Source organism: Leuresthes tenuis, unplaced genomic scaffold (assembly GCF_036924035.1).
Source record: "Leuresthes tenuis unplaced genomic scaffold, fLeuTen1.0.hap1 SCAF_4, whole genome shotgun sequence".
NCBI lineage: Eukaryota > Metazoa > Chordata > Actinopteri > Atheriniformes > Atherinopsidae > Leuresthes > Leuresthes tenuis.
This window is the reverse complement of record NW_027325358.1, coordinates 17,410,070-17,435,958: the sequence shown is the minus strand read 5'-3', so window position 1 is coordinate 17,435,958 and position 25,889 is coordinate 17,410,070. Positions and strand designations below refer to the sequence as shown.

The 25,889-nt window shown below is 40.4% G+C and overlaps 1 protein-coding gene across 1 annotated transcript in view; it reads left to right on the top strand.

Moving 5' to 3' along the window:
• fhip1aa (FHF complex subunit HOOK interacting protein 1Aa) overlaps positions 1-25,196 on the top strand; it is a 31,266-nt gene extending 6,070 nt beyond the window's left edge. Inside the window, exons 2-13 of the mRNA XM_072384881.1 lie at positions 5,459-5,519; positions 9,066-9,284; positions 14,557-15,234; positions 16,514-16,672; positions 17,172-17,258; positions 17,568-17,735; positions 18,690-18,769; positions 18,941-19,143; positions 21,182-22,189; positions 22,262-22,440; positions 22,625-22,745; positions 24,067-25,196. Coding sequence (XP_072240982.1) covers positions 9,168-9,284; positions 14,557-15,234; positions 16,514-16,672; positions 17,172-17,258; positions 17,568-17,735; positions 18,690-18,769; positions 18,941-19,143; positions 21,182-22,189; positions 22,262-22,440; positions 22,625-22,745; positions 24,067-24,257 — 2,991 coding nt within the window. The 5' untranslated portion in view covers positions 5,459-5,519; positions 9,066-9,167 and the 3' untranslated portion in view covers positions 24,258-25,196. The remainder of the gene's footprint in view (positions 1-5,458; positions 5,520-9,065; positions 9,285-14,556; positions 15,235-16,513; positions 16,673-17,171; positions 17,259-17,567; positions 17,736-18,689; positions 18,770-18,940; positions 19,144-21,181; positions 22,190-22,261; positions 22,441-22,624; positions 22,746-24,066) is intronic.
• The last annotated feature ends 693 nt before the right edge of the window (positions 25,197-25,889 follow it).

The window sequence follows — 25,889 nt, the reverse complement described above, 5'->3', positions numbered from 1 at the left end:
GCTATCGGGGGGCTTATAGAGGGCTTTCTACACACTCGTCTACTGGGATGACGTCATCGACGTGCGCTGCTGCAGCACAGCTTATTTACTCCGTGCTCTGTGACAGTCGGCTAATTTCACACGTAGTTTGCTACTGATAGTTTTGTGCAACATGGCAGGATATTTATCAGATTTTGACGCCGTGGACAACAACTTTGAGTACGATGGACGTCCTTACCGGAGTGAATGAGCTGTGCTGCAGCGGTGGGTGTCGACAACGTCATCCCAGTAGAAGGGTGTGTAGAAAGCCATCTATAAGCCCCCCAATAGCCACCAATAACAATATTGCATCTATGAACTAACAGTGCAATAGTACGCGTTCATTCATTCATTCGTCTTAAAGTATTGGTGAAATAAAGACAGATAATGCCTTATGCCCCCATTCACTCTGTTATATGGATCTCAAAAAATCTAAATATCTTCCGAAGGACGCTGACTTTCACCAAACTGTTCTTGGTGAGTAGATGAACGTATTTCATGCCAGAAATTAGGTCTAGGTTTAGAAATACCGGAGTTCCCCTTTAAAGAATGAAGGACCATGACAAAGAGCTGCTCCTCCAAGACCTGAAGCTCAAATGAGAGGAATTCTGTGTTTTCAGAGGGATGTTCTCCCACGTTTAGAGGAAACGTAGTCCCCAATAACGCTATTTATGAATTGATCTCACGTTAAGAAAGTACATTTGAAAAAAACGTTTGGTGGCTCTTTCCAAGCAGCTCTGTCAGAAGGTTGGAAAAAAACTGAGAAATTATAAATAATCCTCTGTGGTCCAAGGTAACGCCTTACACCAAGGGTGATGAAAAAAATCAGTACGCACACATACGAGCACTGACTTGTCCACACTTGGGTAAAGGATGATCTCATGCCGTACATTGGCAGGAAGCAGATTATAACCTCATCCGTTCCTGTCTGTAAAAAGCCCTCTCCTGTGTGGACTGGGGGTGAAGTTGAATGACTTTGATATCTCCACATGGAGTTTCTCTGTATTGGGATCAGCATCTGTTTTTATTTATTTATTTAATTTCAGTCTGCTACATGGTGAAATCTCAGTTACTGAAATGGGACATTTCTTCCCTTCGGGCTTTTGGATTGGCTTTTAGTAATGATTTTCTCTACTACTTCTTCTTTCCCTTAAACTGGTGTGTTTGGTTATTTTAATGAACTGAGCAGTACGGTAGGAACACCCTGTTTGTAAAACCAGTTCAAAGGTAATTGCGACAGCCAACACCCTTATTATGTGCATGTGAAACTCTGCAGCATGGAGCTATACTATCTACTTTCGTGACAGCCTTAACTTATAAGCTTGTTATAGTCTTTATTCAGCACACAGGGGGCTTGTGATGTTAAAGAGCCCTCCGCTGGTTTTGAAGGAGTTCTTCATTCATTGTAACAATCATCTAAAAAATACATTTACAACAGTAAATTTGAATTGATTTAATTTTCTGCAAAACTTGGAATAGTAAATAATCTGTCTTATCACATAGTTGGTGGTGCTTTGTCTCAGATGGAATCAGATTTAATGAACAAGACAGCTTGCTGGGGTGACAGGCTCCTAAAGAGTCAGTGCTTTTCACTTTACTTTAGTAGCGTTCATTTTAAATACAGAAAACCCTAGAGTGCTATGATGATTAAGCTACCACTTCCTTTGCCTTTAGTTCTTTCCATTAAACACAAATGTAATTTCACTGATTGGGGGTTTTGTGGGTGAAATATACTATTTAACACTTTAAAACATTTCCACTTTTTTTTGCCAGCTTAGCTGTTTTCTTGAATTTGTGGAAGTGCATGTGGCAGAATGCTTGTTACTATGATTGCTTCTTGGAGTTTCCATAATTCCAGTGTAGCTCCACCCAAACACCAGTAACCAGTAGTTATGTTTGCCAGTTACACTTGCACATGTTTTTGAATGTGACATGAAGAATTCACTGGCATCATTGCTGCGTTCAATAAGAATCGATGGCAATAAAGATGAGTGTGGGGAAAGATTATAGACATTGATGAGTGGCTTTTCTTTCTGCTGTGTTGTTATTCAAATATGTTGGATGGCGAGGACTAGAAATGCTCTGGCCGTACCTTGTGTGGCTTCTCCATGACTTCACCTGTAGACTAAATATTTTAGCAGCTTGTATAACTTTAATGAGCCTGCTTGCCACTTGGGTTGTTATGGTCACTGTCAGTTTTTTTTTTTTTTTTTTACCTGTGAGTGCCACCCTTAGTCCACTTTCCTATTTCATTTCATTCACTCTTATTGTATAACAATTTGATACACACATCAGCTGAGACAAAAAGGGGCATGTGTATCGATAACCTCTTCTAGACTCTAGACATTTGATAGAAGCAGCAAATCTCCTCAATGTTTTTGGTTACATTTGGCACTGAATCAAAAATTCCAATTGGGTGCAGTGGTGTTTTGGCATATAAATCCAAGGTTTCACGGTCAAAGAGATGCTCATCAATCAAATTTATAGAAGTTAATCACTTTGAGATAAACAGTTAAGACCATTAAGCAATAGTAGAGGAATGGGGCACGACAGGATGAACTTGTTAAAAAAGCACCAATCAAAGTTGAAACTTTAATGATTTAAAAAAAAAAAAAAAGTCTCGGAACTCTTATTTAACAAGAAAGTTCATCTTTACTCTGAGTAATGGGTGTGCCCTGCCTTTCAGCTATTTTCCCCTGACCACACCTTTGTGTATGAAACCCTCTGGGATGGCAGACAGCTGACAATGCCAGAAACCAGATCAGGAAACAGAGAAAGAAAAAAAGACAGAAGCCTTCAAGGCGAGCTTTTCACTTTCATTTCGTATTGTTTGCACCCACCAGTTTCATCTCTGCTTTTGACAAATTTTTTTTCGTGTTTACCTTGGGAGGGCTGGTGTCAGACGCAAGCAAATATCTGTACGACAGTCAGTAAATAATCGTTTGAACTAGTGCAATACTTTGCATCTAACATTGTTAGAAAGATCCAGCATGTCTCTCATCTGTTTAATTGTCATAATGATGAGGCTCTTTTGTTGAAATGTGAGGACAGTGGTTTGCAGCCGGCCCTAAAGTGTGAAGAAACCAGGCACAGCTTTGAGTAATGGTGCTTTTTCAGCCAAGTTAGTGGAACTAAAGACAAGCAAATTCAGATTGGTTTCATTATGGCTTTTCATTTTCTATTAAATCTCTTGTTTTTCTTGACTTGAGCATTTCAGCATGGTCATTACTTTTCAGTCTGGCAATCACCGAAGACCCACAGGAAGAAATGGAGAATAGAAGTAAAATGCAAACCATTTCGCCTTTATTTTCACATTCGTGGCTTTAATTACATGAAAATGTGATCACCACTCTGTTCGTTACGCTGTTTCCCGTTTGGGGTTAAAAAGTAGAAAAAAAATAGAAATAATTTGACACCTGGAAGAAAAGCAGAAATGAATCACATTGATAAAAACAAGAATTATTTCTATTAGTATTTTATGCTCTCAAGTATGGAAGGAAGACGGCATACGGTCTTGTTTGTTCTGGTTTTCTGGTCTCATCTTGTCTGACTGTGGACGTGTAATTGGATGTCAAGAAATCCCAAAAATCTAGTGAGACTCATGATGTGAGTATAAACTCACACACCACCACACGCAAACATTCAAACACAGGAGACTATTCCAGAACAAAATATGTATGTAGTGTTTTGTTTGTTGTATTTTGACACATGCTCTGCTGTAGATTGTCTGGCTCTATAGTATTTGAGTTGATCTGGAGCATGCGGGGCAGTGAGCTCTCTGCTCCTGCGGGGCTGTAAATGAGGCCACAATTTAGGTCATGGCTTTGATTATCGAACTTTTTTAGATTAGTTTTTGTGAAAAAGAACATTGCATTCCCTGGAAAACAAACAAGTGGATTTTAATGTAAAATGTTCAGGCTGTAGTATTAAAAGGTGTTTGTACAAAGTCTTGGCTGTGGAGCATTGAGCGGATAAATGCAAGTATTGACCTATTTGGCGACTGGACGAAGGCAGAAATTTACTACACTAAATAGAGCAAAGAACATTTGAGTCGAGTTGTTAGAAGTGTATTGTTGTCTAGGAGGAGCTTGTCACTAATCTGGCTGTCTTCACACCATTTGCCAAAAAAAGAAAGGAAAAAAAAATGAACATCATGAATTTAAGAGCAATTTTTCAACTTCATCCAGAAGAACATGTTGGCCAATGGCAACAGATTTTTTTCACTCGCTGAATCAAGTCAAAAATACTTTAATGACTCAGTAAATACTTACAGTACTGAATACTTACAGTAAACATGCTAATTATGTAACAAAGCAATACTAGAAATTGTGTAAATGCCCCTGTTAATGGGATTAAATGAAAGTGGGCAATGCGCTAAAAATATATTTTTTATTATAGTTTGATTTAGAGTTTAGCAATAAGATCGATAAATGCAGAGATGCGATGTAGATAAATCATTAACCCTTTCTAATATCAGTTTTACTGCTTACAGGAAGTAAGATTGCAGTATGCTTACACAGCATCATTATCACTCTGGTTTGAAGTAATTAAACTATGGCAACCGCTCTGTCAACTTTTACAGCCAACTACTGACGCTGGTCTGATTGCCTGGTAACCACCTTCAGAAATCTGCTGTCAGGCCAAAAATAAGACACTTGGATTTCTCTCAGTGTTGTTGCACACAAAGTGTGCCTGCATGTGTGTCCTCTACATGGCACAAAACCAGCTAAAGTGTTTAAATGACTCCTCTTTGGCACTCAGACACATAACGCACACACACACAAACACCACCACCTCTTTCCATCTGTCTCCTTGTGACTCTCTCTGTTAGCACATTGTCACACTTTCAGCCAGCATACATGATGCTTGATAAGAAACTCACATTTTTTAATCGCTAACATTCAAAACACCAACATTATGTAAAATAGGACTTAATTAGAGTCCTGGAGAGGCTAGTTGTAATGTTGTTGGGGAGGGGCAGCGATATAGGGGGCCTTTTGTCTCTAACAATGATACAATTACAGGTCTAACTGAAAGGGACAGTCGAGTGTCCTTCTCCGATTGGCGGACGAGTCAAAGAAAATGTGTCTGAAATCTTTTCCTGCTCAAGTATTCAGCACTCCATTAGAATAAGTTCCATCATTGTGTTTTATACATGAAAACACTGTTTGTTGCTGCTATTTTCTTTCGTCACACCTCCTCCTTTCCTTCAGACTTTCTCCAAATCTGTTTTTTTCCCCTTTCTTAGTCCCTCCCTCTCCCCCTCTCTCTCCCTCCTCCCACTCTGTAACCTCCTCCTCCTCTCCATCTCCATCCAAGTGGCTCTTGGAGCAGCTTACTCATGTCCAGTCATTTCCCACCATGCTTCGCCTCTTGCGCGCACACTCATTTTCCCGCTCCTTTCTTGACGTATCCTCCTGTCTTTTTGCTTTGACAACAGGACAAAAATGAGATCCTTGCCTGCTTAGTGAACCGTCCCTGTTAAAGATGGCCCAAGCAAGGTAAGAAACCTCACCAACTGACACACACACACACGCACACACACACACACACTAACACACGGTCCTTGACACACTACCACAGGGTTTTTTTTACATTCCTTCTCAAGAATCCCAGCCGCCCAGCCTCAACTCTAACTGAAAGCAGATGGTTAAAGTTTGACTGTGCGTCTTGTTATGGTAAATGCAAAGTCAACTCAAAAGAAAGGGATGAGCTGCGATTGGTTACGAGACACATTTAGGGACTGGAGCTGGCAGCTGTAATTTGGCGTTGTGGTTTGCAGCTGGTGTGCGGTTTGCTGTTGATTCTCTGCAGTGAAAGTCTGCACAGTGCAGTGCGAGTGCTTAACTTTGTCCTGTCATTGTGGTAGTGTTCATGCCATTGTTTGCCTGCTGGAAAATGTGTTTGTATTGCAGCTATGCCAATGGAGTGGGTCCATTTAGTGGTTAATTGTCACTAACTTTGCCCAGACTAAAATACCACAGCAGCAGGTTGTAGATTGTAATTTGTTTCCCTGGTGACGGATCCTTAAGATCTACCACCCCATCGTGTTGATGTCTGAAATTTGTTGTGAGATATAACAGCAACCATTGGATATACTGGGAAATTTTGCTCACTCAGTAGTTACCAGCAACATCGATTTGAATGATGTTGTTTGCTTGACTTTTTGGCTGGTCCCCTTATCAGGTAAAAGCCTTTGTCTAGCAAAACACCTGATGAATGTCATCCTGAGAGAAGGAACCTTCTTTCTGATTAGCTGTCTTCCTGTTTATTTTCATGGTGAGGATTTCTTTATCTGTATTAAGTGTTTACATTTAGACGAGCTCTGTTGATTGCAGTTTCTGATTATCAATAAAAATTACTAGAATACTTTGTTTGATGAGCAGATTGTTGCTGCACCACTTTGTTTTGCTGATCCATGGATTATAGCAATGGGGGGTGAGACGACATTGTACAGGTGAACTCCAACATCAGGGCTCCAACACAAACGCATTCGGATTTTTCAACACCTGTGGCAGAATAATGGTAAGGATTGTTTTCAGTCACTGTACTCACCTGCAGGGACTGTAGGGTCTTTCTCTCAAGCTTTGTGACAGAATGCAGTTCAATTGATTTTTTTATTTTTTTAGGGGCACATTTATTGTGGTGTTGAATATAGGGTTTAGAAATAGTTGGTGCAAATGCAATGAGTTGTTACAGACAGGTTTTGTGCTTCCAATTTCCTTGTTCACGAAATGACTAAATCGTAAAAGGCATCATTCAGAGTTTTAATCTAGACTTGTTCAAAATGTCAGCAGTCAGATGTTACATTTCTTAATTAGCCTATCTGGTTTTTTGTTGGTTGTGTGTTTCTGCTCTGCTTATTTATCCATATCTGCAGCATGGTGGTCACGTTAGTTTCACTGGGCTCAGTAAATAACAACACAACAGACTTGACACCTGGAAGACTTGTGTTTTTGCAACCTACCATGTTTAATAGATTTTACAGCAACTGTGCTCTTTTATTTATGAGTGATAGCTGGTGCAGTCTAAGTCGATGCCTGTCATACACTACCATGTTGCTTTGGAATGCTCCGATTATACAAATAAATTGTGCTGTGAGAGATCCAGGCACTCTTCTTAACAACAAATGGTTAAACTTTTCCAAGTGAATAGGTGTTTTGCCTTATATGCTTATGTAATTGAGAAACTCGGTGTTTCTAGAAAGAAAAATCTGTGCGTACAAATCTTTAATACGTTTTCTGTGCGTTTACAAGAATTTAAGTCTTCTAAGAAGGAATTAGAGTTTTTTTATTTTGAGAGACGAAGTAGGCGCTGCAGATATTTCCCTTTTTGACTTGCTGGTTCCCAGTCTGAACCTTCACTGGCCTGAATTTACACCCACTGCTTTTGGCAAAGGATTGTGATTTCATGTTAGCGTCCATCTTTTTTGGCGTTTTGTGCATCTCTGCTTTGGAGCTTCCATCTATCCCCGATCCTCTGCTTATCCTCTGAGGTCGGGTCTCGAAAGCAGCTGTGCAGGAGGGGAACCCAGCCCCTCCTGGGCAATCCCGGGGTGTTCCCAGACTAGAAGAGATATACAATCCCTCCTATGTGTTTTGGGTCTGCCTGGGGGCTCCTCCCAGTTTCACACTTCCAAAAGGAGGTAACCAGGAGGCATCTTAAAACCTTAGATAATTAATTAATTAATTTATTTTTCAATGTGGAGGAGCAGCAGCTCTACCCAGAGCGCCCCCTGGATCGTTTTGCCAGTCACCCCAAAGGAAGCTGATCTGGGCAGCTGGTATCCATTCCCTATTGTGGTGACCATAGGTGAGGGTTTGAACACCAAATTGGTGACACTTTATGTTAATAGCCGCCATGCTATCTTGGTTTTTGACCAGCAAAGAGTTGGATTCTGCTTTGAAACCAGTTTTTCTGACTGGGAGGCGGCTCTCTTTTTTTTAAATGTGAATACAAGTTGTTAGATTGGGAACTGGCTTTGGATCAGTCCTGCAACTGCCTAAGTCAAAAAGGAAATTTGTCCTGCTAAATGTTTGTTGATTGCTGGAGAGCTCATTTGTGAGATCCCTTAAACAAATTAGATTTTAAACTACATCCAACATCTTGTCAAATTGTCACGATAGTCATCACAAACATTTACTATCTGCAAACAGAGGAAATAAACAGGAGCGGATTGACATCCTGACATAGTTTCTCTTGAATTGCCTGGCTTTTTCTGAAAGCCTGTGCATTTACATTGAGTTGTTTTAGCTCCACAGCAGCTCGCATGTTCCTGTTTTTAGAAAGCCCTACATTTGTTCGGGTTCTTGGTTTTCCCAAAGAAAACTTTGGTCTTGTTTTGACAGAATCAATCTTGCCAGTTTTAATCTAAGGAAAGCAACAAATTATTTTTTTCCAATTTTCCATCGTGCCAATGAGTGTTGGATGTTTTCAACAAAGCTGCTTTCAGGCTATTTTTGCCAAAGAAAAAATATGTCATTCAGACGAGCCATGCTAAAAATTCAGACTTTGCTTTACAAAAACATTGTTAATGCAATGTCTCAACCAAAAATGAAAATGATACATACCAAAATCAATATGAAATATTTAGAACTAGCAGTCTCTCTGTTTACCCTCCCTGCTCCCCACACGTAGCCAAAGTCGATCACACCCAGTTGCTGTTTGCCATATGATGTCAAATGTTTCAGTAATGAAAGTGATGTTAGGGGGCTGCAGGAATCCGCTGTGGGCATTCATAGAATTCCAAAAACAATTTGACAGTTTAGTGCGAAGACCGGAGTGTGGCAGGCAGCTCTAAAGTCGAGCATGGTGCATTTCTTTCTTTCCTCTCGAGTCATCTCCCTATGCCTGTTTTTGTTCTCTTTTCTGCATGCCTGTCATAGCTGCTGTCCAGCCATGCAGAGGCAGAGAGGGAGTGCTGTCTACTCTGTAGCAATCATATTCATAACCATATCATTTCATCTGTGCTGTTGTTTCATGAAGTAACCTTTTGTGGTTGAGTGTGTGATTATGTCTGCTTGTGTTTTCTTTTTCTCACTCTGCAGATTCTTGATGTTTATTCCTCCTCCTGAAATCATGGTTGCACCCACTAAGCAGTCAGGAAAGTCCTCCTTCTCCGTCCTATGACATGATTTAACCCACGTGATATGGTCAGAACGATGGCCTCTATGGTTGCCAATGGAAACCGAGACGAGCCGTCTCTGGTCTTGAAAGGGGTGGATCCAGAGACCTGCATGATTGTGTTCAAGAACCACTGGGCTCAGGTAAACACCTGCATCAAATAATGTGAAAAGCATTTGAACTATAAGTGCCTATAACGCCTCCTAAACTGTAATTAATTTAATTTGCACGCACAAACATTTTAGATGACACTGTATAGTTTACATTGCTTATACTTCTAAGTATAAGCAATGTAAACTATACTATATATAAGGTTGCATACTTTTCTAAGTAGGTCTAAATATTCAACAACTGCTGAGAGTGTAAGCTTGTTCTGTAAAGCATACATTCTGCCTAACTGCTGCTTCGAGCTTTAACAGTAGAAACTGACTCCAGCACACTGCGGTGTGGTGAGGGCCAGTGGAATCTTGGCAGGGTGTCGCAGTCTGTTTCAGACTCTTGGCTCATTGCAGCAGCATGTGTCCCTGTTCACCCCCGCGGGACCTGGAAGACTACTAACCCCAAGCCTCCCACACTGAGCTGAACCGAGTGGGCGCACATTGACACGAGTGTGAAACTGGACAAACTATAAGAAGATAGGAAAATCTGTTGGTAGCTAAATGTTGTCTGTGTTTAGACCTCTGTGAATGATTTTCTATGTGGGTCTCACTCTGCGTGGGTCTGATTCTTCCTAAATCTAAATTAAGCAGAATTCTTCAGCGGCTTTATTAATGTTAACACAAAGCAAGCTTGCAGGGATTAGCTGCATGATTTGTTTGGAAGTGGTGTGATTTTAATATGTGCGTGTGAGCATGCTTCACTTTTAGCCTTTCATAGAGTACAGTACAGTACATAGAGTACAGTACAGAACAAAGAGTACACTACAGAACATAGAATAGAGTACAGTACATAGAATACAGTACATAGAGTACAGTACAGAACATAGAATAGAGTACAGTACAGTATATAGAGTACAGTATATAGAGTACAGTACAGAACATAGAGTACAGTACAGTACATGGAGTACAGTACATAGAATACAGTACATAGAATACAGTACATAGAGTACAGTACAGAACATAGAATAGAGTACAGTACAGTATATAGAGTACAGTATATAGAGTACAGTACAGAACATAGAGTACAGTACAGAACATAGAGTACAGTACAGTATATAGAGTACAGTACAGTATATAGAGTACAGTACATAGAGTACAGTACAGAACATAGAGTACAGTACAGAACATAGAGTACAGTACAGAACATAGAGTACAGTACAGTATATAGAGTACAGTACATAGAGTACAGTGCAGTACATAGAGTACAGTGCAGTACATAGAGTACAGTACATAGAGTACAGTGCAGTACATAGAGTACAGTGCAGTATATAGAGTACAGTGTGCTGAAAATGAATTGCGTTTGAATGCTTGAAAGTGAACGTAAAGAGACTATTTCAAGTTCATCTGTTGAGCAGTGTATGCTTTCTATTCTTTTTTTTTTTGAGAAAGTTAGGTCCGCACAAACAAGCATGATCTATGTCAAGCCTGTTGAGGTCCAGCATGCAGCTTGCACAAGACCCATGTTCAAGTACTGTTTTTATGATTTTAATAAATGTCTTGCAGGTGTCTTTTATCATCAGAAAGTTCTGTAGTCATCCCTGGAATTGTCATAATATTTTTTTCTCCCCTTTTTATTATGTTTTCATCTGCAACAGGCTGCTGTTATTGAAAAAACTGAACCCACAGGTGGTGAATTATTCCCTTGAGAGGCATTTTGGGAATTGACATTGAACTGGCAAGCCGCTGTTTTGCCACATGAACATAGAATATTCCTGTCTAACCACAAGGATTTCAACAGAGTCCTGTTGATCTGAAAGGAATGGATTAGTTTTATTTATGACAGTAAAACAAAACCAACATCCCAAAATTTTCTTTCGCTCTGGGACAAAAATTAGTTGGGAGAAAAGAGAGGCTGGTTAGTCTCACACACTGTTCCAGATTAAAACTTGTTTTGCTGCAGGCAAACTGGCAGCACAAGTCCACTCCTGCAGAGTTTTTATCCTGATGAAAAGTTAATCTGTAGCCTGCTATGAGTGTTCTTTAGCTTGGTTTCAGCAAAAAAACAACCTTTGAAATCAAAGTAACATGTAATTTTGGCCTTATCCCTCAGCAAGGAGCGTCGTCTATTTCGGTTTAAAGGAGAGCTTTATGTTCACATGCTGAGTCTTATCTGCTGCTCTCCTGGCTTGATACTGCTCATTGTGTGTGTGTTCTTTACATGCTAAGTGGCTGCAAACAGCTTAGAACAGCAGTCTTTGAGTTGAAGGCAGATTTTTCTCTGAGTTGCTAAGCATGTTTCCTTAGCACTAAAAAGAGAAAAACAAGTTATTTTGTTTGTCCAACCAAAACTGTACAAAATCGAGCTTTTCCAAACCGGACTAATAAACCTAGATAATGTGGCTAAAGGTTGATGTACCCCTGCGGATAAACACTCAGCTAAGCTGAGATGTGCCTGAGCGCACATTCATGTTAGAGGGTCATCGGTCCAGTTAAAAGCCTCGTCGAGTTGTAACCGTAGCTCAGCTCCATAGTGCACGCTGACTGATTGATCGTGTTCATGGTCTATACCATGTGACTCCTAATAAATCAGTCAGTTTCATGAGTGTATTTCTGTTCAGTCGTGTCACATCTACACTGAAACAAACCACACCAATAAAGGAGCAGATCTCAGCTTTGCGCCAATGGTGAATTACTCTCCTGGTTGCATGAACAGCTGCTTTTTGGGCATGTATCAACTGGAATAGAAACACAAACACCCAAGTGTAAGGAATAAAAAACACAAATGGGTGTATTTCTAACTGTTTTATGCGAACAGATTTTTATTTATTTATTCATTTGTTTCTATAATAGCAGCACTGATTTTAACACTATACATGTCATCTGGTATTATTGATGAATACTTTAAAACCCTCCTCTAGGTTGTGCATTTTGCACTTCAGAAAGGAAGATGTGCTGTCTAAGATTACGTTTTGTCATGTTTTGTCATGCATTGCTGATGTTTTCTCTTGAGGTCAAATACACAGACACTGATAAATATTTTTTTCTAATTCTAGTTATTGATTTAAATGTATGTAGGTGTTTTTTTTTAAAAAAAACAAAACATTTGCACACTTATTTTATTTCATGTTATGGAACAAATGAATGAAAGCAGTGCTTTAGCCTACTCATTTTTAGATTTACAACACATGCAGATGGTGCTCAGAGAAGTCTAGTCTGTTGGCACAGTTGCAGCAGCTCCCCTAAAGCAGCGGGGTTTCAGGAAACCACACAGGATTTATTGTTGGGGGGCCTCACCTGCATTTTCTTATTGCAAGATTTCTCCCGCTACTGTTAGCATGTGACAATGAAATGTGATGAAGTCTTTAGTCTTCAACACAATACTAGGACTTTTAAATTGAGCTTTTATTATCAAGGGCTAACTTCTAAACTTCACTCAAGAAAGATCATTGCAATTTAACAACACTGTCACGTGACTAACCTCCCACACGACATTCTGTTGCGCCAACATCCTCAATTCATTCATTTGTAGAACTCGTCATGGGACTTAAAGTGAAACCTTGGACCTCTTTGTTGCTGATAAAGTCAGAGACAGTTTTTGTTTATATTTAAAAGTGCTATATCCCAATAACTTTCTTGATTTTTCTGACAAATAATACAGATACAAACAGACATTCAGCTTGTTAGTCTGCATTGTCAGACCTAAATAACTGTATACTGATCTACAACATATAATAAGCAATGTTTTCATCAACACGGCAAATGAAAACCTGCACCAGAATTTAATTAACCTCAGCTGACCTTTGCAGCTGACCTTGATGGTGCCAACTTTAAAACAGCTCATGACTACATTCCTCTTCCGTTATTTGTCCTGCAAGTGAAATCATTACATGAACAGTTCACGATTACATGCATTTTCCAAGGCCAAAAGAAGAAAAAAAAATCCTGCATCTGGGTCAACTTCAAAAGTTAATCACTTCTAAGTTGGGTCAGGTATCACACGTCATAGAAATTTAATGCAAATGCATTACTTTTTAAGTTATCCTGCTATTAAGCAGACAAATCGATGGAACCAGCCACATAGCCTCCTTGACAGTGATAATTTTTCTCCGATCTCAGTAGTGGCTGGAGAGCAAGACCAGTGTTGATCTTTCAGGCTCAAGAAAACAGGGCCAAGGCCCATTGGGCTAAGGCTGGGATTACAAACTCCGTTCTCCTGTTTCCATTAGCTATGCCGACTTCTCTCATACACAGCCAGTTATTGTCATGGCTGCAGCGTCAGGCTGGGGACACTAGCTCCATTATTGTGACTCTGGTTTCTACACAGTGGGCACACATGGGAGGGACTGGAAACACAAAAGACTGTTTCTTTCTGAGTTTATTTGTACTGTGCTGCTAGTCTGTTTACACCCAGTTTCTGCTGACAGTTGACCAGTCAGGAAGAGAGGAAGGATTGTACCTGTTAAAGCTCTGAGAGAGTGTTGATGCGTTGTTGAAACACTGTCTATAAAAATGTTTTCTTAATAAAATCGCCAGAAACAAGTTGAAATGAGAAAGCTGTGAGAAAGGTACGGTCTCCAGAGATTCCCATGAATGCACTGGGGGCTTGTGTTTGTAATATAGAAACAGCTGATTTCATGACGTCTCATGCAGCATTGGCAGATAACATGGGTAAAATCTCTCAGTGGACCAGATGGAGAAATACTCAGAGCCAGAAGTTCAACATTGGGAGTGCTGCTTCTTCACAGTCGCATGTCCAGAATTGCACCATCTTTTGTGAACGAGCACTGCAATCTCTCCTCCTTTACTGTTACAACACTTTATGCCGTTTCTGTTTGCCTGTAAAGTCTGAGAGCTGTGTAGAGAGGTGTTGCAGTGCGAGATACTGTGTGTTCTTCCCCATGACTTGGTGAAACACATAATCCCTCACTTCCGGTATTCGTGTTGTGTCCTCATCAGCTCTCTAAGCTTGTCCTTCTTATCTGCAACATTCCCATTTATGATCAAGGGAAGCAATGGTTAAATCTTCCCTCTCATTTTAGAATGTGAACGTTCATGTATTCTTTTTGAAAATTTCTAGAGGATACAAAGAGAAAGACTGTTTGTTCAGAGCTGCTGCAATAGTGCCTCTGGTGCGACACCATTCTAGACCATGACATTGGGGGAAAAAAAAAAAAGTCATAATCTCTTAACAATACTTTAATTGCTCTGGGTAATTATTTTAACATTGTGTCACCCTTTTCTGTGGGTTGCAATAGAGATGTGATGGAAACAGGCTTTTTCTGTGATAAAGCTACATAATGTCTGTCTCTTTCTGTAGGTGGTGAAGATCCTTGAAAAGCATGATCCCCTGCGCAGCTCCACCCTGCCTTCCCTGGGTGTCATCAACCTCAGCTCCAGCTCTACTAGCAGCCCTCGCTTTGGCCCCATCCCTGGAGATGAGGCAAACGCTGTTCAGAATTATGTGGAGCACATGCTCTTCCTGCTGATGGAGGAGGAGAGCGGTGAGGCTGGAGCTATGGGCCCCATCCTGGAGTTTGTGGTGATGGAAAATGTGATGGAGCGTCTATTTGTGTGGAGCCTCCGCAGGGAGTTTACAGATGACATGAAACTGGAACAGCTGAAGATGTATGAGATGCTGGTGGGCCAGGCGCACCAGCCTCTGCTGCATCACAAGCCCATCTTACGGCCACTCATGATGCTGCTGTCCTCCTGTTCGGGCACAGCGGCGCCTGCCGTCGAAGCTGAGCTGGTGCTGCTGCTCAACCAGCTTTGCTCCGTTCTGGCTAAGGACCCCTCAATTCTGGAGCTTTTTTTCCACACCAGCGAGGATCAGGGAGCCACCAACTTCCTAATCTTCTCCTTGCTCATCCCCTTCATTCACAGGGAGGGCACAGTGGGCCAGCAAGCCAGAGATGCCTTGCTTCTTATAATGTCGCTGTCTGCTGAGAATGAGCGAGTGGCCAATCACATCGCAGAGAACACCTACTTTTGCCCGGTCAGTCCTAAATGAAAAATTACTTAAACCTTTTTTGTCATTTCTCCCAGTCCCATCATTATAATTTCCTGGCATTCCTTTAAATAATCTGCTATTGAATGGTGCAAATGTCTGGCATTTATAAGATTACAGCTTGGTTGCAAGCTAATCCCATATGAATAATGCTATTTACCTGCTACAGAACGCGCTGTGAAAAATGCATTTAGATGTGCTGCCAATCAAACAACAAGAGTTTGAATTTAATTGGTTACAAAGGCTTCCACAGGGAGACAACAGTGGCTTCATCCTACTGAGGATGTATACATTACCACAACACTAATGATGCACTCATCTTACCAGCATTGCAACAGGCTCTCTTGTTGTTTGAAATCCTGCCTTGGAAATACTAAGAAGCACATAACAAAGAAAAGACAGAATATTATGTTGAAGCTATTTTGTTGACAAGTGTCTATATTATATGATGGTCAGTACTGCAGGACATTTTACTGCTCAAATAGTCATTAAAGTCTCAGAGTGAACCTGTAGCAGCCATAGAGCTACATGTATGCCAAAAGATGTTACTGGTGGAAAGCAGCCCTCATGGTATCTACTAAATACCTGGAGAAATTACAGCTATCATGCGTGTCATATGGCACACTGCTTCATTAATGTTAAATGAAACCCATAGTGTTTATTTCTTTATTCCCTGTTTGCCAATTTATTTAGAAAACTGTTTATTTAAATACTGTATACTTTACATGAGGCCAATATCAGTCAATATTACATAGTTTGTTTTTACATGAAAATAGTCCCCCGTGTCTTGAATTATATTTAAATTGTGGAGATGTGCGAGTCTGCATTTTGGCCATGCATCCATCTCGACTTCTTGCCCAGCTATTAGACTGTATATGAGAAAGATGTATCCACTGTGACATCACTTGCTAGTTTCTGAAGTACCATTTTGACTTTTCAGTTGTTTTTTATTTCATTGTCTGCCATCCAGTCAATCCGTCCATAAGTCAGTCAATCAGTTAATGAGGTGACCATATTTGGACAAGACATGACTCCTCTGTTTCACCTTGCACACTGTTACACACTTCATTAACTGTAAGAAATGGTATCGCGTGGGGATCTCTTAACTGTACCAGTTTGAGTTTATCCCATCTAAAAGTTGTCAAGATAATTTGCGTAGAAAATCAACTGTGAACCTTCTATGTTGGGTTGTCAACAATTACACAAATTAGGTTGGGATCATACATGTTATATCGTATTGAAATACTGACTCTCCTCTCTCCCTCAGGTGCTGGCCACAGGCTTGAGCGGCCTGTACTCATCTCTGCCCACCAAGCTGGAGGTTCCCAGTGAAGATTGGCACTGCCTGAACAAAGAGGACTGGTTGCAGATGCCGTCACTTGTCCAGTTTCTCAACTCACTGGAATTCTGCAACGCTGTTATTCAGGTGATCATGTGAGCGTAGGCTGTATGAAAAGGGTGAATTTAGCTCCTGCTGGTCTAACGCGGACTTCTAACGGGTTGACTTTTGAATTTGCTGTTTCCATCTTGTCGATTTGAAACCTGGTGTTATAAGCAAGGGGCGACGGGAGCTTGTTAATCTCGAAATGGCTTGCTCTTAATTATAGGCTGCTCTATCGTATATTTTACTGTAAATGGGACTATAATGTACAAAAGTGGCATGTTATATTGAACTCGTACAACAGTGACTGAGATCATAAACTTAAAGCAAAGTGTCTACTGAGTTTATAACTTTACATAAACTCCTACATTAGCTTAATTTTTAAGACTACGAGGCTTTGCCCATCTTTTATTTAGCGGCTTCATGAGGTAGAGCCTATATGCACTCCGCTCTGCATCGTATAAAATGTACTGACACGTGGCTGCAACCCAGTTATGAGTCATATCTCTTAAGAGCATTTCCCTTGAATACTGACTGTTCCCAGGTGGCCCACCCTGCTATCAGAGACCAGCTGGTGGCTTACATCTGTAATGGCTTCCTCGTGCCTGTCCTAGCTCCTGCACTGCACAAGGTAGGACTTCCTCGTCCTCTTCACCCTCATGCAATACGGAGTGCATATGCCAGGTGGAAGTTGTAAATAAATTTTGGTCTAAATCTAATTGTCAGATTATTTTATGTTTTTAAACAATTTGTTTGGAGTCATTCCCTTTATGTAGATCACACCAGTGAATGAAATGTTAGAATCACCCATCTTCCCCCTTTAAGTCAAAGTCTTTACAGATTAATACAGTTATTAATATTTTAGTGTGCTGCGTTCTGTGCCTTTTAAAGTTTTGATTTGTCTTGACACTAACACAAACATTCACTGGTGACTCTGAAGCTCACGTTGGAGGAGGTGATGACCACCACGGCGTACCTGGACCTCTTCATAAGAAGTGTGTCCGAGCCGGCCCTGCTGCAAACTTTCCTCTCCTTCATCCTCGTCCACCGACATGATAACGTCCATATTTTAGATACGTTAGTCAGCCGCATCAACACCCCCTTCCAGGTATGTTACAAACCCACCGAGAAACGGCTATGAAAGCAGGTTTTGTCTTAGAACTTGGCTCGTGGTGCTCACACATCATGGCTCATGTTTTAAACAGCAAGAAACAGGTGTCGATTTTAAACCGGCTGCAGAAGCTTCTGATACCTTTAACTTTAAATGCCAGCACCAAAGCAGGCAGATTGTTTTTTAACCTGTTCATAAGAGAAACTTGTATGTTGAGATGCACTCTCTTGTTTAAACCATCTGTATATAACTGCATGGGTAGATTTTATTTGAATTTGCCCACTTTGGTGATGGAGACCAATTAGGTAACACAACACGGGGAGAAGACGACAATTAGAAATGACCTCCCTTTTTAATATTTCCTCCTGCTGTCTTTGGCTTTTGTCGACTCTGATTCAGAATTCAAGGCCATTTTTATGCTCTTGCTGAAGTGACTTGTACGTCACAAACTAACACATATCTATCTGTTTCTACGTTTTCTACGTTTCATTAAACTGGTTGTTGTGCCCCGCTGCCCTGCATGTTTTACATGTATACCTGGTCAAAAGCGCCTGATTCGAATTAAGAGATTATCAAGCTACTGCTGGGAATGATGAAGAGCTGATGAGCAGTCTCCCTTATTCAAAGCGGCTACGGTGGAACAGGGAAACATGTAAAACAGGACAGAGGTCTTGGCAACCAGGACTAGCCTTACTGTAGTCTATTTTACTTGGTGTTGGACCACGGTTTACAAAATGAACATTTAGGCAATAGACGACGCAAGAAGAAGGGTCAATGAGAAAAGGAATTTTTGGTACTTTCTTTTAATGAAACGAATTAAATTATTAGATTTTTGCCTATTAACGTTTTTACCCTTTGATCATTTAAGCATTATTTCATAAAATTGAGGAGTTTTCCCGGTTATCCTCATCAGATTTTTATGTCTTTGTGTCTTTTCATGGAATATTCCAGTTGGGCACTGTGTCGCTGGCACTTTTCCGCACCCTCATTGGCTTACACTGTGAAGATGTGATGCTGCAGCTCGTATTGAGGTGAGTAACCCATTTATGATGCATGCTGCATCTAATTGGTTTACAACATGATGAGCTTTTACTATCTACCTCCCACTGTTACCATCTGTGCCTGCTCACAATCCTTCCTTAGGCCTCCCCCTACAACCGCCCTTTGGGTTTTCTAACACTCCTTTTCATCTGCCTCCTTAGGTACCTTATCCCCTGCAATCACATGATGTTGAGTCAGAGACGCGTGGTGAGGGAGAGGGACTTCTACTCAGGGTCGGCGGCCAAGATTCTGGCCTTGACGCCGTCCTGCTGCTCTCCTGATCATAGCCCCCCGCCCCTTCGACAGCTGGATTCCATCCTTTTTTCCAAGGGTGCAGAGACTCCCAATAAGTCTAGCAATACAGGTAACAAAGAATAAAGCAGAAAAATATGTTCTTGTTTATTAAAATGAAGGTCTTATGGTTTTGTTGAACGTTTATATTGTGGTAGAACAATATGAAATGTTCTGTGCACCACTATATAGCGGGTAAAGCTTCAGATGTGAAGAAGCTGCATCCGTGATATATATATATATATATATTTTTTAAAAAGACCACTTGGAAAATATGATTGTATTTTCATTTGAATAGATTATGATAACAGGTTGTTAATGAGCCAAAAGATGTTGCACTGAATGCCGGTAAGGCAAGGTAGTTAATTTTTGTTTTTTCTTAGAATTTCTTCATACACAAAGGTGATTTTAAGGTGCTTCACATCAAGCTTGGAGAGAAAAACAACGACAAACGAGATAAATTTTCCATTTTATAATGTTTTACTTTAAAAGAGCTTCAGAAAACAAATTTTACTACAAATTAGATAAAAGTACCCATGTTTGATGAATGTGTAGACGTGTGCAAAGTAAAGTTTAAGAAATAAGGTGGCATATTAATTAAAAGCGGTGGAAAAATAACTGGAACAGCGAAGGCTTACAGTTGGAACAAAGCTAAGTTCCAGGTTGACTTGGCCCCAGCAGAGGGCAGCAGAATGACTAAAAGCCACTTCACTTTTTATTGTTTGGTTAAAGCTCTGGGCTCTACCAGCTGACCTGTTCCTAAAGATCTGAGACTACAGCCAGCCTTGTTCTCAGTGAACATATCTGATGTATTTTAGGATACTAATATAGGGACTTATTGAGCATAAATGAGCCTATTTTAATCATTTTTAGGTTAGTGTGATGACTATGATGATCGTGCAGTTTTAGCACCAAACTTTAAACCAAGAGTCTTAACAGAAGTGTTAGTTTTGGTGCCTTTTCTCTCAAGTTAAGCTCTGAGGGAATGCCTTCGTTCTTTATCAAAACATATTGTCAATCATACTTTTGTTTAGTTAAAGAAAGGTATGGATATGACACACAGCATAGCAGGTCTATGAGGCTATAGTGAGTGCACTGGATACATCTGGGTATCCTCTGAATTACTGAGAGAGACAACCCCATCCTCTGAGAAATATTGAGAAGGTAAAGCATGTAAAGCTTCTAAAGAAAGGCCCCAAGAATTGATCCTTGTGGGACTTCTTACTCCACTTCACTTCATTTTATATCAGCATTGCAGAATAAATATCCCCTGCTTTGTGGGTATGATCTGTACCACAGATTGACTGTTCTTCATCCAGTTTTCCAGTATATCTAGAAGTAATTCTACAAATAAAAGCTGTAGTTTAATGGCAGGGGAGAATGGATGTATGAATTCAGAATCAGAGACTTTCAGATGTATTCGATAGAAGAAATGTGCAAATTTTTTTAATTGACAGAAACTATGGTTGACTGCAGAGGAGGGATTTATAAACCATATTAGGAGCACTGATGATATTAGCATTGATGATAGGAGAGATGGGCCTAGAACTGTAAACAGAACTGGGTGGAGGGTGGTGTGAGGTTGTATATCATTTGAGCATGAAATCTCTATACATGTCACAGTCAAAATTAATCATTATTTGCAGCCACATCGTTAAACAGATTTTATGAATGTTTTTGCTGCTTTCAAAATCAGCTGCAAGTTGAAATAATTTAGCTGGTCTAACTATTCATAAGCCCATTAAAGTGGGACGATGTTATAACCAAAGTAATGGTGGTGTGCAGTGAAAACAAAAAGAGCACAGGACTGTGTACAATTGTTTACTGTCATTTAAAATAATAAAAGTATGATTTATTCATGTTACAAGATCAAAATATGTTCAGACATATGGTGCGCTGTAAGATGTTGAACTGCATTTAATTGGATTATGAGAAGATAACAGGGATGATTGTGAGTATTTTATCAAGTACTGAGATCTCCTACTGTTTCGCTGTATTGCATCACTTTACCCCTTGTAGTTAAATGTCAAACTCATTATTTTTGCTCTGTGTGAGTGCTGCGTTTCTACGCTGCATGTCAGCTCTCATAATTTCTGATCTGTTTTTGCTAGATGAACAAAAGAGCTTCTCAGAAGAGGGTGATGGTTCAGGTAACTCCTGCACCATCGGGTCAGAAATCTACCTTGATGTCAGCTATCTTCATTACCTCTATGACGCCCGACTTAGCATCAGCAGCTGCATGCGGGCCTGTCAGGTTTGGTCGGCACCATATGATGGCGAGAACCCACCTCCTGAGAAATACCAGCCGGGCGTCCTCGAGGAGCCAGGGCTGAAGAGTCGACAAATCCAGACGGGTCTGAAGAGAGTCCCACAGCTACTGGCGCCACCCTCTAGACCCAGCTTGCTATCCAGTACAGAGTCATCCTTAGTCAACCAGCTGGAGCTGGAGTGGGATGATAGTTATGACGCATGTCCGGTGCAAACAGCCGAGGCTCCTGTAGAGAACAAAGCTCTGCAGCCTTCTCCTGCTGAGCCCCCTAGTCACATCCAGGAAATGAGAAAAAATGCCATCATGTTAGTTAAAGGCGCATACATTGAGGAAAATGAGTTCCAGGATGATGTCATGGTGTATGATCTTGTTGCAAAGAAAGACACCACAGAAGCTGAGAAGTGCAAACCCAGAGGCTCACAATCAGAGGAACCTCAGCAAGACTCTGCAGAAGTCCCCTTAAGAAACGGGCTCAGTCTAACGCTTCTCGACCCTGTAATGACTGATAATGGCAAGAACAGCTTGGAGACCAAAGCCAAAGGTCCGACTGACTGTAACGCCAACCTCCAAAACAGCAGCGCTGCCGACTCGGGCGAAGATCTTTTAGCTCAGTATGAGGAGCTCATTCGTACTTTGGATCCTGAAGCAGGTGGAAAACAGGTCAAAGCTGATGGAGAGTTGAAGAATCCCATCACACTGATGGTGGAGGAGGAGGAGGACGAGGAAGAGATGGACTTTACCTCCTTCTCTGCTGAAACTCCAGAGCCAGAGAAACTGCAGTCACCATTTGGGACAATTAACAGGTTAATCAGTGGAACTGCAAATCGAAGCCATTCAGTGCCTTTTACAGGTGAGTAGAGCGAAGTATTATTATAATTATTCACCAGAAATGGAAGTTAAAAGATTATTCCTCTTCCTCCAGGTCCATTTGTGAGTGTGCTGTTATCTCGTTTGGAGAATATGCTTTCAAACTCGGTTCATATCAACCTGTTGCTGACGGGCATCTTGGCCCAGTTGGCTACTTACCCTCAGCCTCTCCTTCGTTCATTCCTACTCAACACCAACTTGGTTTTTCAGCCGACTGTTCGCTCCCTTTACCAGGTAACGTACTTGCGTTGAGTCAGCTTTATTGTGTTATTTAAAGATATGGAAACCTGCAGTTTTGCTTTGCAAATCAGACTGACCGTTCAAATTATGAGTCAGATGAAACATTAGCTGAGCTCCATTCACACATCCTGCAGATGTAAATGACATATTTGGGTCTTTTCCTTTAACTTTTTTCCAGGTGCTAGCTACTGTGAAGAACCAGATAGAAGAGCATGCTGCCAGGAGGAAAGACTTTCCAGAGCTAATCATTGCCGCTGAGCACTGGTTATTGGCAAGAGAGGCTTCATTCATAGCAACAGGTGAGAATACACCCACAGCTATGAGTGTCTTCTGCTATGCCCTCTATGATTGGAATCTGTATTAGCAAACAATAAAACATCCCAACTGAATAGTAAGTCAGTCAGATGCTTACAACTCTCTTGTCCATTTAGTACACATGAAGTTGCAAACTTTTGTTTTGTTTAAAAACTGGAAATGGGAAAGTGGGTACATTCCAACTTTTTGCCATGAGATTTATCAAACAAAATAACACACTCAGCAAGGCCAAGTCCCTGCTCCTCCTCTAATGTCTCCTTGTAACTTCTGCTAACTTCTCATTTACAAAATCTTTTTCAATATTCTGCTTGGAACAGCCTTTCTGAGATCGAATGTGTTGCCCTGCAGACTCCAAATAAAAATCCTCAGCCTCAGCACCGATGGCTGATTTTTGCTCATGTTACGCATTTAAAAACAAAAACAAATCTGTATGAAACTTGGTTTTCAGCAGGATGGAATTTTTAGCAGGTCGGGATGTTTTCCTGCTCCCAACCCATACACTTTGTAAACCAGCTGCTTGTACACCCCTGTGCGATATTACTTAAATGGGAAATGGCAAACATTTATTTTACAACTGTATTTAAACTGTTGGCACCAAAGTAGAAACTCATAGCAACAAATGTGAACACACAGCCATCAGACACACAAGTTAGCAAGCCTGTGATCATCGTGATTTCCATTTCGCCTGACTGCATAAACATGGCAATCAAATAACTTGTGAGCACCAGAGCTTCCTCAGTTGTTGACCAGCAGGCTGTGTTGATCCACATGTCTGCGTTATGGCTGCATGTGGAAAACTCATTTTAGGACATTACACAGTTACAGCAGTAATCAGGCAGTGCAGTGGGAGCCAAACTACCATTTATAAGTGCTGCAGTGATGTCTTCCTAAAAGGACGCCATAGTGTCCTACTTTTAGGAACCAGAATGAATTCTTCATGTTTTCGTGAGGTCACACATCTTTTGCAGTTTAGCTACAGTCTAATTTGAGCCCTTGAGCTTTAGCGATGTTTTTGAACTATATCCCTATAGTTTCAGAGCTGTGGAGCTATAACAGCTCTAAAAAAAAAATGTCAGAGGGATGTTTGTGTAAAGATGAGAGATGGGGGAATTTAAAGGGAATATTTTATTTTGCGTTATTAAACAGATCCTACTTTTCAAATTATTCATAAAGGGAGAACTCGGCATCGGAACTTTTCTCTTCATAACATGTCTCACATTCAGATTTGTGCGTATATCAGCCATGCATTGTTCTACCCCGCGTTTCCTTTTCTCCATGTAACTTAATGAATTCGTCTTCTCTCAGACAAAAGCAGGGTCTCCAACCACCATGACGGGGGAAGGATATTAAAGAGTTCGCCACCACCAAAACCTAAAGCCATCTCTCTGGATCAGACAGAGGTCTTTGCTACCGTCCTTTTCACCGAGTTCCTCAAAGAACTGGCTGCGATCGCACAGGAGCACTCCATCTTATCTTACATTCCTATGGAAGAGTAATAGTGTCCCAGCAGGCCTCGATGATGGATGAAGCTTGGCTCTTTGGATGTTATTTTTTTTTTTTTGGCCTTCTTTTTCAGGTACTACTTGATGAAGTAATTGTGTGATTTTAAAATTTAGTTTTTCTTTTTTTCCAAGCAAAAACAATCAACTTCAAGTGCTTTTTGATTTCTTCGCCCTACTTTTGTAAAATGTTTGGCAGCCAAGACCGAGGTCCAGACTTTGAGCTGATAAATCTCGACCGGTTTTGTTTAAGCTCGCACCAGCTGATTACTTTCATACAGCTAAGCACCAGGTTGACAGACCAAAGACTGTAAAGGTTTTTTGTTTTTAATGGAGAAAAATAAGAACAAACAATTTTTAGCAAACATCTGCCCTTATCGGAATGGTCCGGTTTTGGCACCTGTTCTGAATGTCTTTTGGAACCACGACATGCTGTTCAGTGTGGTTCAGTAACACAATCAGGTGGCCTTTTAGGAGTTCTGCCTTTATGCCATGAGATTACAACAAATCTTGATTGATCATCATTTCCCCTGCACTTGCAGTGCTGGTGACATCACATAAAACATATCAAAGCTCACGCTTTGTTATTGAACCTCTGTTACTCAACTTAATAAGTTGGACACCTTTGTCTTTAAACTTCAGAGTGGATTTCCACACAATCTTTGTGTGCTCGACAGAGATTGCTTTGGTGATTTCTTTTTTGTGCCGATTCATGATGGTACCTCAGGAGTTTTTTTTTTAATGCACATTCTGTTCTCGTGCTTCTTGAACAGCTGTGGGTGAAGCAGTTTTCCTACAATGCACTAGATTCTCACCTTTAAACACCTTCTCTATATCTGTACACATTGACAAACTGGATCAATGCTGTATTTAATTTGCCTTTCACTTTTAGTGATGCTTTTTAATGTGTGTGTGTGTGTGTATATATATATATATATATATATATAGGGAAAATAATGTGGTGAGATAGAACACTATGCAAATCAAGCATGTTTGGGGTAAACGTCAGTTTAGCATATTTTGATAATGGGAATGGGTATTTAAATTATTATTTTTCTTAATTGTTATCAACGTTCTGCTTAGCAATTGTTGAGGGTTTTGTAAATTCTGATAGTTCTGAAATCTCACAGTTATTCATCTGGTGTTACCAAGGGCAGCCTGTTGTAAAATTAACTTTATTTTAGTCCAGTTATTGCACACGGTTGATAGTATGAATGAAGAAATTAGATCATTCGGATACGTATATATTTTGTTACAAAGCATGCCTCTTGTAAATGCGTGTGTGTGTGTGTGTGTAATTGCAAACTGGTGCCTTAATTTTTATTTTAGTTAATATTTTGACTGTTTTTTCCCCCCTTATTAAATTAATTTTAAGTTTAAGCATAAACTGTAAAAAATGGAAAATATTTTTTTTACAATAAGCTCAAACTTACAAAAAGTCTAATACCTGCGCACAGGCTGAAAGTAGGCAGCAGTTCAGACATATTGTAATTTAGAAATGTACTGGCAGTCAAACATTTTTCAAGGAAATCTGTGGTGCAGTTCCTTCATTTAGTTACAGGTTATTTCTGTTTTTTTTGTTTCTCTCATGAAAAAAAATCAGACCCTTACACACTGAATTGCTTTAAG